Source organism: Papio anubis, unplaced genomic scaffold (genome assembly GCF_008728515.1).
Source record: "Papio anubis isolate 15944 unplaced genomic scaffold, Panubis1.0 scaffold104, whole genome shotgun sequence".
Classification (NCBI taxonomy): Eukaryota; Metazoa; Chordata; class Mammalia; order Primates; family Cercopithecidae; genus Papio; species Papio anubis.
In genome coordinates, this window is record NW_022159525.1 from 181752 (window position 1) to 199125 (window position 17374).

The window sequence follows — 17374 nt, forward strand, 5'->3', positions numbered from 1 at the left end:
GATTAACACCTTCCGGAATACAGGCATTTTTTCATCACCATCTTATCACACTCTTACAGCGACACTACAAGAGAGTTTTTAATCCGCATTCACAGATGAAGAAATCGAGCCCCCGAGAGGCTATGTGGTCTCAAGATCACAAGGTAGCAGGCGGCAGAGAGGACTCAAACCCCCGGGGCTCTGTCTACCCGTTGAGGACCCTTATTCCACCCACAGCACAAAGAGCTGGCAACAGGACGCCAGTCAGCACAACAGTCCTGGCCACACACAGACACTCCCCAATCTCCACCACTCACAGACAGCAACAGACCCCCCACAGAAGGGGCAGGCGTTGGCCAGGCATGGTGGCTCACGCCTGTAAGTCCCAACACTGTGGGAGGCCAAGGTGGGAGGATCACTTGAGCCCAGGCGTTCAAGACGAGCTTGGGCCACAAAGCAAGACCCCATCTCTACAAAAGAATTAAAACTTAGCTAGATAGAGTGGCGCATGTCTGTAGTCCCAGCTACTTGGGAGACTGCAGGAGGATTGCTTAAGCCCAGAAGGTCAAGGCTACAGTGAGCCATGATGGCGCCACTGCACTCTAGCCTGGGTGACAGAGTGAGATCCTGTTTCAAAAAAGTTCAGTTTAATTTAAAAAAGAAAGGGGCAAGCATCCAGTCTCATGACATCAGGGCATCACTTAAATGGGACTGTACTGTTAAACCCAAATGTGGCCATGAAAATACCTACACATACAGGTATTGTAAACAAAGGTTTACAAAATCGCTTTCCCTTTTTCTTCTTCACTTGCACCTGCTTTGAGTTAATTCACTTTCATTCAGCGTTGCTGGCACCGGCTGCCTTCTTTGTGCAGCAACACCCTGGACAACACCATCCTGGGTCCTTCAGTCCTGTGACCTTCAGCTTCCCTCTGAGTTAGAGGCATTTCGGGTCTAGGAACAAGCCCTCTGAGCTTGGAGAAAACACAAGAGGTCTCATTCCTACCATCTCCATGAGAGAAATCTATGGATTTCTCTGCGGGGGGGCAAAAAAAAGCCCTCTTTGATGTTTGCAAAGAGAGTCATAATATCTCCCAGAGCCCACATCTAATGATTCAGAATCATTGTTTCTGGGAGGCAGAACATAGAGAGAAATACATTCTTTTTTCATAAATTCAATAACCTGATCTTGTGAAAAGAAATATAAGTTTTTCTTTATTAAATGGCACCAGCAGGGTCCACACAGGGTTACAATCCAGGATTCTTCCTAGTGAGGAATCCTCTCCGGAGGCCTCAGATTTCTGCTCTAGATGGAGTTTCCCTGGTCACATTCGAGGTCAATGGACTATTTCTTGCCTTTCATCTTTAAGAGCTGAAGTAATTTCTGCTGCCAGAACTTGGGAGTATGTCGTACTGGTCTCTTTGCAGTCACAGGATCAAAAGCATTTTCCCCAAATCATTTTTTAATGTCCATATTAAACATGTCATAAGGTAAAGTGAGCAAAATCACTCAACTTTTTTCCTTAATCTTTGTAATAGCATCATTGTGCTGGGGGTGGCAGGGTAGAATGACAGGCAAATTGTCTTTTCTTTTCTTTCTTTTTTTTTTATTTTTAAAGAAAAACACTTTACAAAAAATCCAAATAAGAGTAAATGATTAGGACCGGGTGTGGTGGCTCACACCTGTAATCCCAACACTTTGGGAGGCCAAGGAGGATGGTGTGAGCCTAGGATTTTGAGACCAGCCTCAGCAGCATAGGGAGACTTCATCTCTACAAAAGAGGAGGAGGAAGAAGGAGGAGGAGGAGGAGCTAGTTCTCAGTAGGAATTAGTTCTCAGCATGAAAGACTCATTTATATTTAAAGTTAATTTCATTTAAAGATTTCTCCAAAAAAGTGCCGTCACACAAGATTCCCTGTGCAGACATGGAGTTTCTCAGGAGTGCTCCTGCAAACTCAAGGGTGCCTCAGCCATCAGTGCAGGTTCTGTCCACAGCCCGTTCCCTCGTGAGCCTCAGAAAGCATGCTGGCTTGGCTCCTCACAGCCCACACACCTTGGCAGGTTCCACCCTCCTGAAGAGGTGCTACTCTGGGGACACATGTTGTGGAGATAGGCAATTCTCATTCATAGGATGTGCAAGCTAAAGGGGACTTTGTATCCTCTAAAGCTGACTCCTGGGTTTTACACAGCACCTTCTCCTAAAATCGTGGAACCATAGCATCTCAAATGCAGAAATCAATCTCCTCCTACTCACAACTTAAGGAAAAGGGAAGAAAAAGTGTATCGCCAAGACAAGGACATGAAACATTTTCCCCGGCTCAGGGACCAGACGTTTAGGGGACAGGAGAGCGTCCTCTGCGGCAGCAATAGCCCAGGATGGATGTCAAGGGGTCAGAGCTGGCAGGCACTTGGTCTTGGTGGCTTCATTGGAAGCAGGTGTTGAACCACAACTTTTCTTCGGGAGCTGTTCGCCATTTGCTTTCAAGGGACAGACTCAGGTTGCAGAACCAAAACAGCAGGCGGTATAGAAAGGGTCTTTTGGAATTAGACGGACATGGCTTTCAATCCTGCTCCACTGAACTATCTGGATAACTATAGGTCTCCAAACCTCCACTTCCTTATTTATATTCACCAGGATAATTAACACTGCATCAGTCTAGGTCTCAGCAGAAAACAGGACTCCACTGGCCTAGATCAGTTGAAGAAAGCAAGTGGGACTCCTTACAGAGGGGTGGACAGTGTTAAGGAAACCAACAAGGACTGAGGCTGCTCCCTGCCTCTAACAGCAGGATGGATGGAGCCAGGGAAGGGACTGGCCGTGGAAGAACCGGAGCCGTGGAGGAGGGGCTGCTGCCAATCGTGGGAGGGCAGTGACTGCACAGTCAGGCTCCAGAGCACGGGGGAGCAGAGGGAAAACAACCCTGCCTCTCTTCTCCGCCCTGATCTCCTGCTAGTGCCTCTCCCTCCAGTGGTCACACCCAACCAGAAACCAATCAATGAGGGAGTCCGGCAGATGCAGCCTAAGGGATCCCATCCTGGGGCTCAGAGCTGAGCAATGGAGGGCAGAGTGGATGAGGACAGCGGGGGTAGTGGGAGCAGATGGACACTACCCAGCAGGGCATCATTATTTAACTTGTTATGAGGACAAAAATGATGTATGTAAAACACTTAGTATGTAGCTTGACGCATAGTAGGATCTCAACAAACGGAAGCTATTTTCTCATTCTTGGTGTCTTTAATGCAGTTGTATATCCATGTCATTCTTCACTCAGAGAGCCTGTTAAGTACTCCTTGGATGCCTAGTGTGTGCTGTGCCCTTGTGGAGATCCAAGCAATAGTGTGGTTCTGAGACTGCCTTTGGGGAGATAAGACATGGACACAGATGCCCATGAGACAAGGCAGAGGCCACAAAGGACTGCACCTTCTAGTTCTCTTTTTCTTCTTTTTCAATACTTGTAAAAGCTCTTTCTTTTTCCAATAGGATTCCAATTAGAACACATGTTTACTGCAGAAAACATGAAACTTGCAGAAGAACATAAAGAAGAGAATAAAAATGACCACTGTGCCCTCTCCAGAGATAAGCACTGTTAATATTTTTTGTGAATTCCCCTACTTCTACACATTCTGTTTTGCAGAGTTGGTCTCACACTAGACAATTTCATAGCCTGTGTTTTTTTGTTTTTGTTTTCTTCTTCACTTCTTTCATAAGCATTGAAATCATTCCAAAAATAGTTTTTAATGGCTTCATAAGAGTAAATCACATGTTTGGGACGATGAACTGAGAATCAGCAGACTAACTTCTAATTGCAGCTTCATCAGTTATTAGCCACGTGACAACGACAAGCTACTTAACTTTTTCTGAGCCTCAGCTTCTTCCTTTGTAAAATGATGTGGGAGGGAAGATAAAGTAGGCATCTTATAAAGTTGTTGTAAAGAGAAATGAGATAATTATGTGAAACTATTAGCTCAATGTCTGGGACATGGTGAAGAGCTAAATGGTAGTTATCATAATTGCTGTTATTAGTTCATAGCCATCCCTCTATTACTGAATATTTCAGGTGTTTTTAGTTTATTTTTAAACAAATGTTATGACATTTTTAAACTTCAATCTCTTTCCACAATTCAGCTTTTTTCTTAGAGTATATAAAGCTAGTGGTCCTGGGTATAAACATGTAGAAGTTTAAGTTCTGGAGTCAGGTTGCGAGAGCTGACACCCCAGCCGTATACGACTTACCAGCTGTGTGATCCCAGAAAAGTCACTTAACTTCTCTGTGCTTCAGTCTCCTCTTCTCTAAAATGAGATAATAATAGTATCATTTGTCTGAGGGTTAAGTGAGATGACAGATGCAAAGCACCTGGCAAAAGCCAAAATAGATATTAGCCAATGTTATTACTATGCATACTGCCATTATATGCTTTTACTTGCATTTAACACTGGGCTGAACACACAGTTAACTTCCAATTAATACATATCATATTAAACTGAATTGAAGATCGGTTACTGTGAGTGTTCCTTGAGTTCTCTGGAACATGTCCTGACCACTCATAAGAAGGTTAACCCAAGGCCAGTCCTTCCACATCTTACCCCCTCCCCTACTTTGGAAAGTTCTTTCTTTGGAAACTGTCTTTGGAAAGAACTGTCCTTTTTGTCTCAGTTTGACTTTATAAGACTGTTCACTTGTTACAGAGTTTCCTTGACAACCCCCAAATAGTGTAAGACGTCTCCAGAGGCTTCTGGGGTGACGGGCTAAGTCCCTCTCTCCAGTGGTGCCACCCAAGAGTTTAGGGACCTTTCCCAGGACTTGCGCCTGTAGTTCTTTTCTTTTTTTTTTTTTTTGAAACAGAGTCTTGCTCTGTCACCCAGGCTGGAATGCAGTGGTGCAATCTCGGCTCATTGCAACCTCCACCTCCCAGGTTCAAGCAATTCTCCTACCTCAGCCTCCCGAGTAGCTGTGACTACAGGTGCCTGCCACCACGCCCAGCTAATTTTTGTATTTTTAGTAGAAATGGGGTTTCACCAAGTTGGCCAGGATGGTTCCAATCTCTTGACTTCATGATCGGCCTACTTCAGCCTCCCAAAGTGCTGGGATTACAGGTGTGAGGCACCGCGCCCAGCCAGCTTTTTTCTGACTTCTCACCCACAGCCTGTTTTGCTGTCTTGAGGGCATCAAATTACCTTATTCCAGGCTTGGGATGTGAGCATCTATTGTGTTACAGCAGGGGTCCTCAACCCCTGAGCCACAGACTGTGGGCCATTAGGATCCGGGCCTCACAGCCAGAGGTGAGTGGCGGGCGAGCACGCATTACCACCTGAGCTCCGCCTCCTGTCAGAGCAGTGGCGGCATAAGATTCTCACAGGAGCACAAACCCTGTTGTAAACTGCACATGCTAGGGATCTAGGTTGTGCACTCCTTATGAGAATCTAATGCCTGATGATCTGAGGTGGAACAGTTTCATCCTAAAGCCATCCTCCCTGCCCCTACACCAGTCCATGGAAAAACCGTCTTCCATGAAACCCATCCCTGGTGCCCAAAAGGCTGGGGACCGCTGGTGTGTAGGGTACTGTAGTAGGTACCAGATACTACCTGAGCGAGCTCTTACCTAAAGCAGAAAGCTCTTGGCCAACAAATCAACTCTTAGTATTTGCCTCTTGTTGTGAACATAAATAAACATTTGGTGCTTCAGAGATAACTCCTTTGGTAAACCCAAGACATATCCCCACTCACATGAGCAAATTAAACACAAAATCCAAATGGGAAGATTAATTTACGCCAAGGATAGGATTGTGTAATCTAGAAACTTAGCAATACTGGCATACCAGGACACTGGAGCTGATGTGTTAGCAATACAGCATTGGCAATACCCTCTGCTGGGCTTGCTGTATAGCTACCAACCTCCAGCAGAAATGGTACCACTTAAGAGTTAGTAGATTGATCGATGAAGAGATGAACTTCCACATGCTGGGTACAAGGAATGGATGGTCAAGTGGCTAGTTACCATGATCTAATTTTTTAACATTCTCCTACGACGAAGCTTGAAACTCAGGTCTTGAATCCTCATGGGTGATTTCCATCTTGTTAGATGTTAATGTGCATTGTGATATGTCACCCCCAAGCAAACCATCAGTTCATTCATCCCACAAAAGTTTATTAAGCACCTACTGTGTGCAAGGCACTGTTAGGATTCGTGGATTAACCACTGTCTAAATAGGAAAGGAAAATACACAGCAAGCATTCCATAAATCCCTTATCCTTTGCCCAAGCCAGACACTCATCTTGCCACAGGCCTGGACATGGCCTGAGAATCCATCTCAACACAGGGTTCTAGGCAGCTATTATCAATTAAATGGAATTAACATTCCATATTAAGCCTGTTTGCAATCTTGGAGCTAGAACACTGTAGATGCTTAGAGAATATGGAGACAAGAGAGCTCAGGAGGTCAAGGCTGCAGTGAGCCGAGGTGGCACTGCACCCCAGCCTGAGTGACAGAGAGAGACCCTGTCTCAAAAAAAAAAAAAAAAAAAAAGAAAACTCAAAACAAAACAAAAGCCAATCCTGGTCTGGAAGCTGGACCCTGTATCCAACCCTGGGGAATGCACTGGGGAGAATAGGGAGACAAGAGAAAGAAGTCCAAGCAGTAATCAGCCATTTTGGAATGAGGTAGGATAATTTTCGAAACAGCTCCATAGCTGTGCCACCATGCAAGCTAAGCCAACACCATCTAGGGTGAGGGAGGCTAAGAGCATAGATGCTGCTATTTGACCTTGAGCAAGTCACTTTCATCTATCTGAGCTCCAGTTTTCTTATTTATAAAACAGGGGTGATAATAACAATGCCTACATCATAGGGTTGTGATAAGGAAATGAGATGTTGCAATGTATTCAACAATGCAAAAATGTATTTAACATTTAATGATGCAATGTGTTTAACAATGCCTGTCTAATAGTAAGCCATTTGCTTTCGATAACTAAATGTAGACTGTATTCGGTAAAGAAGAATAAAATAAATTATCCTCTTCCAACCAATCCATCAGTAGGAGGACATTCTGGACATTTCATAAAACGGAAAGCTTCTAGGCCCAAGTTCTGGAACTAGAGTTATGTTATTTCTATTAGGAAATACACTCATTGAACCTCACAGAGCTTGTTTCCAGGAACTGTCCCAGAATATAAATATTTGGTCACTAGGGCATATATTTCTTAGCTGGAGCTCTGCCCCACCCTGAGACACACCCCATCAGACAGCAGCAATAGTGTAAAATGGCAATGTGTTCCCTCTTGCCTCGTCAAATGCCTAAAAGGCACATATTCTTTGATTTACAGAAGGAGACCCTCGCCAAACACATGAAATATTACAACAGAACTTGCATCTAGAAATCAATGAGAATGCCAGATATCCTATACTCCTATCCTGCCACATTTTGTTGGTGAATATTTATCATTATTACATTACAAACACAATATAAGTCCTGTGTAGACATTTAGGAAATACAGAGAAGGAAAAACAAGAAGATAAACCACCATTCAGGAGCAAAAAAAAATGTTGCTAACATTTTGATACCCATTCAACCAAACTTTCTCTACATGTTTAAATTTTAAGAAATAAGAGATTTTTTGGCCGGGCGCAGTGGCTCAAGCCTGTAATCTCAGCACTTTGGGAGGCCGAGACGGGTGGATCATGAGGTCAGGAGATCGAGACCATCCTGGCTAACATGGTGAAACCCCCGCCTCAAAAAGTACAAAAACTAGCCGAAAGTGAGGTGGCGCATGCCTCATAGTCCCAGCTAATTTCCGGGAGGCTGAGGCAGGAGAATGGCATGAACCCAGGAGGTAGAGCCATGAGCCGGTGATCCAGCCACCGCACTCCAGCCTGGGCCACAGAGCCAGACCCCAGCTCCCAAAAAAAAAAAAAAAGAAATAAGAGATTTTAAATTGAAAAGTCCTGCTTTACATTCTCTCTTTCTCTCCCTCTCTAGTTTATCACGTCTAAGATCCAGTTCATCAACTTCAAACTGAGATGCTAATACAAACAACTTTTACCATGTCACTACTCGAACAAAAGAGAAAATGCAGAAAATTGCCATCACTCTGTGAGTAGGAGGTGTAGCCCCCTAGGGTGATGACGCGCTTATTTTTCTTGCAAGGGTATAAATGGACTCTGTAATTTTCAAGAGTCAGGCCAGCTACTACTACTTTATTCCAGATGTAAACCAAAAAGTATCTGAGACACGTCTCAATCAATTTAGAAGTTTATTTTGCCAAGGTTAAAGACATGCCCATGACACAGCCTCAGGAGGTGCTGGTGACCTGTATCCAAGGTGGTCAGGCTACAGCTTGGTTTTATACGTTACAGGAAGATACAAGACATCAATCAGTACTTGTAAGATGTACACTGGTTTGGTCCAGAAAGGCGGGACAACTCAAACTGGTTTGGGGTTGGGGGTGCAGGGGAACTTCCAGGTCACGGGCGCATTCAAAGATTTTCTGATTGGCATTGGTTGAACGAGTTTATCTAAAGATCTAGAATCAATAGAAGAGAGTGTCTGGATTAAGACAAGGGGTTGCAGAGACCAAGGTTCTTATTATGCAGATGAAGCCTCCAGGTAGCAGGCTTCAGAGAGAATTGATTGTAAATGTTTCTTATCAGACTTAAAAAGGTGCCAGACTTAGTTAATTCTCTCCTGGATCAGTGAAAAGACCTGGAAAAGGAAGGGAATTCTCTACAGAATGTGGATTTTCCCCCCAAGAGACAGCTGTTCAGGGCCCTTTCAAAACACATCAAAGAAATATATTTTAGGGTAAAATCATTTAATTTCTTTCAGGGCCTACTGTCTGTCAGGTGATGCTATACTAGACTCTGGCTGGAATTTGGTGTCTTATTGCTACAAAAAGTCTGCTTCATCAGTCTTAAAATCTGAGTTTTAATGTTAATGCTGGTCAGTTGTGCCTGAATTCCAAAGGGAGGAGAGTACAATGAGGCATGTCCCACCTCCCCTTCCCACCATGGCCTTGAACTTGTTTTTCAGGTTAACTTTGGAATGCCCTTGGCTGAGAGAAGAGGTCCATTCAGATGGTTGGGGGGCTTAGAGTTTTATTTTTAGTTTACACAGGCTTGAGCATTTGAGCACCAATCACCGTGCAGGGCACTGTGGTAGGTGCCAGGTACTACCTGAGCTAGCTCTTATCTAAAGCAGAAAACTGTTGGTCCACAAATCAGTGTTTGGTTCTTTTTGTGAACATAAATAAATATTTGGTGCTTCAGAAACAACCCCTTTAGTAAACACAGCCCATCCCACATAGCCATCCTGGTCAGACAGAACATTCACCCAAGTCCAGACCCTCAAGTCCCTCCTCAGCCTCTCCAGGTCCCACCACCTGCTCAGTGTTATGCACTGTGGACTGAACAGACAGGGAAACTGGAGATGGCCCCACCAGGGCCTGCAGTACAGAGGCGAGCGGTGAGGGGCAGAGCAGGCGTTCCCAAGAAGGTCCCAAGAGCCTTTCCAGTGAGTTCATAACCCAGAAATTAAAGTGGTATCTTTTGACTTGGCACAGATTTCCAATTTCAATCAGCCTGCTCTGCCAGCCTTCCCATCTGTCCTTCACCCTGTTACCCACCTGCTCACTCTGAGGCTCCCCAGCCTCTCTGGCCTTTCCGCCCTCAGTGTGGACTCTCCCTGGGAAGTGACAGTAGCCTCTCACCCACTCCAGGGATGGTCCTGAGCTTCCCGAAAATTGCCCCCAGCTTTGGATCTCTGATCATCACACTGATTCAGTCATTCAGCAAGCATTTGTTGGTGCTCTGTCCAACACCTACCTAAGGATACAGAGGACCCTAGCCTCTGGATGCTCACAACCTGGCAGGGCAAGGGGATTCCTAAACAATTCTTAACAGCACACTCAGGAAGAGCTATGCCAAGCCACACAAGGGACCCCTCCATCCATCTACCTCGCCCTAAATCCAGCGCTGCCTCTGCACAGCCAAAAATCTCTCCCAGGGGATAGTTCTCAAGAGCAGAAAGGGCATCTCGCTATTCTGTCAACGCTGGGATATTTTAATGTCTTGGAGATTAGTGACTAAAGCTGATAACGATACCTCAGAGTCTGCATTTAAATCTTGCTCTAAATCGGTGCATCCTTTTTATGTGTAGTTTTTCTACTACTGTTATGCCTCACTGTTTTAATAGAGGTTTCTATTTATATGGGGGGAGGAGCATTATGTGGGAGACAGTGCATGGCGTAGGCATACTATGTTAAACCTACAGAAAGCTGAACTGTCCGGACGCCATTGCCAAAGCCCCTCTGTCTCCAAGGCAGCTTCTTCCTAAAAGCTAAGCTAGAGAAAGTTAACTAGGTTTGTTATAGCGGGACTTCTCAGAGCCCTTTTGATGTGTTAACACAGAAAATAGTATAGTTTTCCCAATTTTATTATCTGGAAATCTCTTTTTTATCCTGGCACACCTACTGCTAGCTCTATCAATAGTCTGTTGAACGCTAGCTTGGGAAATGCAGCAAAAATCCCAAGTCATTCAGGGAAACATAACACATCCTGAATGTGTGTGACTGTCACTTTGCTGTTACAACTAAACTGATTGTGTCTGATTTTCTTTGTGTGTTCAAGGGGCAAAGGAATTGCTAGTAATAAAACATATTCCTTTCTTATCACACTGGATGTGGATATCGGTGAGCTGATCATGATCAAGTTCAAGTGGGAAAGCAGTGCAGTGTGGGCCAATGTCTGGAACACGGTCCAGACCATCATCCCATGGAGCACAGGGCCCCGTCACCCAGGCCTCGTTCTGAAGACGATCAGAGTCAAAGCAGGAGAAACCCAGCAAAGGTGACCGCTGATTCAATCTCCTGCTAACGTCTATGAAGCACCCACCTGTGCCAGGCAGTTTCACAATTTAATACTCACATTCATCATGTGCAGTGAGTATTATTAGGTCCTAGTGATGGAGTATAGAAGGTCAGAAAGGTGAAGTGACTATCCCAACTTTACACAGCCCTAGGTGCCAGGACAAGGATTCGCACCCAGGTCTTTGAATCCCACACCAGCGTCTCCCCACTGCCCGTGGCTAACGCTGCCTGCCCCTGGAGCCTGAGAACCGTCACACTAGCCTGAGGCTTCTCAAGCTTCAGGGCAGGTGAATCACCAGGTGATGTCAGCGCTGCCGCTCCAAGGTGCTGTGCTAGATGCAACATCTCTTTTTTGTTGTTTGCCGAAAGAAACGCTTTTAACAGCTCACAATCTCAAAAATCTAAATGTATCTCCCTCTCTGTGGTGGTATCTTTCAAATGTCAGATGCCAAAGAATCACTGGGAAGCCAAACACACTTGCAGAATTCCTGGACCTACCTGCAGATTCGTGGTGGGCTTGGGAAGGGGTCTAGGATGCCTGTTGTTGAATAACAGCCCTAAGAAATTCCAATGTGGAACAATGGGTCACCCTTAAGAAATGCTGCTGTGTTTGATTTAACATCTCCCGTGGCCCCAAAGTCTCCAGGGATATGGAGGAGTTGGGGTGGGGAGCAAAGAAAAGGAAGGACGGGGCTGGGCGTGGTGGCTCACACCTGTAATCCCAGCACTTTGGGAGGCCTAGGTGGGTGGATCACCTGAGGTCAGGAGTTCAAGACCAGCCTGGCCAACATGGTGAAACCCTGTCTCTATAAAAATGCAAAAATTAGCTGGGCGTGGTGGCACACGCTGGTAGTCCCAGCTACTCAGGGGACTGAGGCAGGAGAATTGGTTGAACCCAGGAGGTGGAGGTTGCAGTGAGCCGAGATCGCAGCACTGCACAGAGAGAGACTCCATCTCAAAAAAAAAAAAAGAAAGAAAGAAAAGGAAGGACCCTCCAGCGCTCCTGAAGTCCTCACAGCAGAGCAAAGGGCTGCCCACCAGCACACCCTGCCATAGCGACTGTGCTTTTCTGTCATCCGTGGTTCTCCATGGCAGAATTCCAGGCGTCCCTGGGCCCTCTCCTCTCTCCGCCCTTCTCTATTCAGGACACGGTCTCTCCTCTCCCACCTTCCTTGTCGCAAAGGCCATGTTTCTCTTTGGCTTGTCTTCATAGAGGCGGAAAACGGCAGGCTTCCAACCTCTGAACTACCCTCTTCCCTCACCCCCTGGGTTTCAGTTCCAGGAGCCGGCCTGTGGCAGATGTCTGCCCCCGAGTCCCTTACACAACCACACTCTGAGATTTTATCTCCCTAGGGTGCAAAATCCTGGCAGTTACTAAGAGCATACTCTGCCGTCTGCCAACAGATCTCCCAACATGATCAATCTGGGAAGATTAAACTGCTCGTTCCTCTTCTGCACTGAGCTCTTCTCACATGACTCTGTGGCCCATTGGAGCAGTGCTGCTTCTGAGCTCCGACCCTGCCCACGTGCTCTTACCTGGAGAGTAATTCCTCCGTTTTGGTGGCTGCTCACCCTGACAATCCCATGTGGCTCGACCTGAAAGGTTGTCCAAAGCACAGCACTACCCTCTCCACTGGGGCACACCCATGTGGTACGGAAGAAGAAACGAGGAGAGGGAGGGGCCTGGCGCTTCCGGGGCTCCCACACATGGTGGGCATTGAACCAGGTGCTCCATGGCATTCATCTCATGTGATCTTCGCTGTGACCCTGAAATGGGTAGTATTGGCTGTGCAGGTTAGGAACCTGAGGCTCACAGAAGTTACACAGTTTGGGGACAGTGCTCAAAATTGTCCCAGTCCAGATTTGACTGGGATTTGTTCGATTTATTACCCTTTTTTTGAGGGTGTGCTGTTTCCAACAGTTCTTTCTTCCATTAGTTTTGGTTCCATTAATCTGAATTTTCTCAGTCTAATCTAGCAGAGTTGCAGTGCTGGACATTAACATATATATGTATCAAACCCATCCTTAGGGCTGTAGGAGTTACTGCTAAAAAAGCGTCAGGGCATGGCAGTTATGGGAGCTATAATTTTTTTTAGGTTGTAAATATTGAGTGAGTGCCTCCTCTGTGTCTACACAGTACCAGGTACTATTGGAGAACACACATAAAAAAAAAAAATCTGAGTTGTGGCTCTTGGTAGAAATAAACTCCAGGACCTAACCGGGAAAATAAGATGAATTAATTTTACTAACGGTGTGGTCCACCCTAGGGCTTCTCCAACTTTCACGAGCGCACAAAGCATCTGGGAATCCTGTTAAAATGCAGGTTCTGCTTTAGTGAGTCTGGGGTGAGCGTGATGTTCTGCATTTCTAACAAGCGACCAGGCGATGCTGTTGCTGCGGGTCCACGGACCACACTTTGAATAGTGAGAGTCCAGCATTACACAACCCAGGAAGCGTAAGAAGAAAGTTCACACCGGTGCACTTGGGGCTGTGCTGCAGCACGCTTTGAGGAGGCCAAGAGGTGTTCCCAGGGAGACAGGCAGCTGGCAAAGCAATATGGCTGGCAGGATCAGATGGACTCCAGTGTCAGCCAGTCCTAAACTCACATTTTAACTTCACTGCTCACAATGTGTGTAGCCTCAAGCAATAACTTCACTCTTCAAGACTCAGTTGTTTAGTGATAAATGAGAATCATAATATACATTTCATGACACTAATAACAACTACCAATTTTTTAGTGCCTTTTGCAGACCCAAATCCCAGAATCGGGCTGGAAAGATGAGACTCTACACTCTTAATATCGCTGCTAAGTGCAAGGGGGAAAAGGAGTGGGTTAGGTAACTTGCTCTGTGCCTCCATGGAAGAAATTCAGTGGAAGGGGGTTTTCTTCCCCCAAAGGCACAAAGCCAGGGATGAGTAGAGTTGTGGAGATGGTGAAGAGGAAGAAGAGACTATTGGCTGTACAGCAAGACCAAGTATAATAACTGGCTAAAACTAATGAGAAGACATTCAATTTCCACAGTACTCACATAAATGCAAAATAAAAATCAATGAAATTATCACTGGTTACTCATTAGTTTGGCAGGAATTCAAAAATAGACAACATCCAGAGTTAGTAAAGATGTGGAGAAACGGGCATTCTCATACACTATTAGTGAGAGTGTAAATTACAGGCATTTTGTAGGGGAATTTCATTCAACAACTAACGTTTAGTGAGTACCTACCTTATGCCAGACACTGTTGTGGACACCAGATGTATAATAGTGAACAGACAGGCCGGGCGCGGTGGCTCACGCCTGTAATTCCAGCCCTTTGGGAGCCCAAGGCAGATGGATCACGAGGTCAGGAGATCGAGACCATCTTGGCCAACATGGTGAAACCCCATCTACTAAAATACAAAAAATTAGCCGGGCGTGGTGGCGCATGCCTATAATCCCAGCTACTTGGAAGGCTGAGGCAGAGGAATCGCTGGAACCCGGGAAGTGGAGACTGCGGTGAGCTGAGATCACGCCACTGCACTCCAGCCTGGTGACAGAGCAAGACTCCGTCACAAAAAAAAAAAAAAAAATAGTGAACAGACAGAGTCCTTGGTCTCACGAAGTGTACATTGTCACAATTTTAAATATGCATACTACTTTGAGCCAGAATTTTATTTCTAGGTATCTTATGGTCTTTCTGGAGTATTTGTGCACATAATCAAAATATGCACAAAGCCTATATATGAATACATATGTACAGAATGTCTGTTGCAGTACTATTAAATAAATAGTATACATAATAAGTAAACAGTAAATTCTTGAGAAAATCTTAATGTCTAACAGTAGGAAAATGCATTGTGGTACATCCTTAAAATGGAATGTCATGCAACAGAGGAAAAATAGTGAAATAGATTTCTACATACTAATATGAGCAGGTTTCTGAGTGCCATTTTCTGGTACCAAGGAAAAATTGCAGGAAAACATATACAATATGATCCCACTCAGTATATGTGTAAATGCATAGGAACAAGTCTGGAAATGCATAAACCAAACCATAAATGTAGAGAGGGGAGTGATGTTAGTGAAGGCCGATGGCGAAGAGGTTCTTTACTATTTGGCTTCATTTATTCCTTTACCATTTGAATTTTCAAGAATGCAATCACAAATTATTCATAGTATTTTTAAATTTTAAAAGTTCAGTTTAGTAAAAACTTGACCTTAGATGCAATTCAAAGAAAAAAGAAATAATAAACTAGAATTTTTCTACAGATATACCTATAGATATATATTTAACAGATGCAATTGGAATTAGTAACACAAAATGGTATCTCGGACCAGGCCAATGGCCGAAGCAGTCTAGTTGTTGTTTCCAAAACACATGGTGGTGTCCTCTTTAGTGGACAATGTCAGCTCCAATAAGAGGAACGGGCAGGGCTTACAGGGCTGAGCCAGGCAGAAACCGATGACAGTGACCTCATACCATGGACCTTTAAGAACAGCATTGACAAACTGGAGCTTGCCCACAGAGGGAAGGCTGGGGAGGTAAGCCTGCCTTAGGAGGAAGGGTTGAGGAACTAGAAATGTTTGCCCTGAAGTCAAGGCAAATATGGTCAAGGAAACAATAGTCACCCTCAAATCTTAGGTGAGCTGTCATACGGGAGAACAAAGAAGGGCTGCCCCAGGACTTTTCTTCTTACAGAACTGAAATCACCCCAGTGTAGAAGCCCAGGAAGTCTTACTCTGATTGCTGTCACTGACTTGGGTTTTGTTTTTCTCTGAAGTTACAAAAATATTTGCAAACATAAGAATCTCATTTTTAAAAAGACATCACATGCCTTACACAAATTGAGTGGAATTTGATAAAGGATGAAACACTTCAATAAGCTCCACCTCAAACTTAATGCTGTGTTTGCTTTCTGTTTTCTATTCAGAATGACATTTTGTTCAGAAAACACAGATGATCTACAACTTCGCCCAACCCAGGAAAAAATCTTCGTGAAATGTGAAATAAAGTCTAAAACATCAAAGCGAAAGATCAGATGAGATTTATTGAAGACCCAATGGAAAGAATAAATGAATCTTACTCCTTATCTGGAATGGTTGCCTTATTTAGAAGCCAAAATTACATAAAGAATCTCACATAAAGCTTGAATAAAATTTAGATTTAAGGGGGGTAATGTTTCACTCTCGTAAACTGAGCTTTTCAAAATGATGTAACTATTTTCCAGTATTAGTACAACCCAATTTTATCTCTGGTTAAATGTTAATATATGCAAATAAGTACAAATGCAAGAGCCAGTTTAGATCTGTTGTTCTAATTTACAATGTCTTTTATAATTAAGTCAAGTTTCCCTCATGTCCTTGCTAGTTTATTCTGACCAGTTTTTGAACCATGCTAGAAAGATACTTTTTATTAGGTAACTAGTGCTTCAATAAAGCAAAATTCTAATTAATCACCACTAGTTGTGTATACCAAAATGCATACCCTTTAAGACAATACAGTTCATAGAAGAAGAAAAAATTCAAATTATTCTAATAGTTATACAAATCATATAATGATTGCACAGAACCAAACACTTACAAGTAGAATTCTACTAAAATGCTGGGCGCAGTGGCTCACGCCTGTAATCCCAGCACTTTGGGAGGCCAAGGCGAGTGGATCATGAGGTCAGGAGATCGAGACCACGGTGAAACCCTGTCTCTACTAAAAATACAAAAAAATTAGCCGGGCATGTTGGCAAGTGCCTGTAGTTCCAGCTACTTGGAAGGCTGAGGCAGGAGAATGGCATGAACCCGGGAGGCGGAGCTTGCAGTGAGTCAAGATGGTGCCACTGCACTCCAGCCTGGGCGACAGAGCCAGACTCCATCTCAAAAAAAAAAAAAAAAGAATTGTACTAAAACTACTAGTGATAACAGTGAAAGCTGGACAGTTGGTCATTTTAATTATGAAATTACAAATTAAATAAATATAATTATTGTATCTTACTAATGCTTGCAACAAAAGCTAATTTTAAAAACCCAGAATGTCTCAAAGAATTTGCTATGGACTGAATGTTTCAGTCACCCCAAAATTCATATGCTGAAATCTAATCCCCAATGTGATGGTGTTTGGAGGTGGGGCCTTTGGGAGGTGATTAGGTCATGAGGGTGGAGCCCTCATAAGTGGATTAGTGCCCTTATAGGGGATAAAGGATCAGAACTCTCTGCCATATGCAGATATGAGAAGGCAATTATGCAAGCCAGGCAGTAGACTCTCACCTGGAAGTGGACTACCAGATCTGCTGCCACCTTTATCTTGGACTTCTCAGCTTCCAGAACTGTGAGAAATAAAGGTTTCTTGTTTAAGCTATCCAGTCTATGGCAATTTGCTATAGAAGCCGGAACTGACTGAGAGAGTTAGATGTCAAATTTCAAACTGTCCAATAAGTGAAATAATAATGTTTGACCAGCAAATTCCATCACAAAGCACATGGTGACAATGGACACTAAATATGGTAATCAGTTAGACATGTGTTTTACATAATTCAGAGAGGAGGAACATGTTACGCACATTAAACA

At 44.3% G+C, this 17374-nt stretch overlaps 1 protein-coding gene across 1 annotated transcript in view; it reads left to right on the forward strand.

The window, feature by feature from the left end:
- LOC116272433 (hepatic triacylglycerol lipase-like) overlaps nt 1-15906 on the forward strand; it is a 158975-nt gene extending 143069 nt beyond the window's left edge. Inside the window, 4 exon segments of the mRNA XM_031661188.1 lie at nt 7955-8029; nt 8032-8068; nt 10600-10818; nt 15748-15906. Coding sequence (XP_031517048.1) covers nt 7955-8029; nt 8032-8068; nt 10600-10818; nt 15748-15859 — 443 coding nt within the window. The 3' untranslated portion in view covers nt 15860-15906.
- The last annotated feature ends 1468 nt before the right edge of the window (nt 15907-17374 follow it).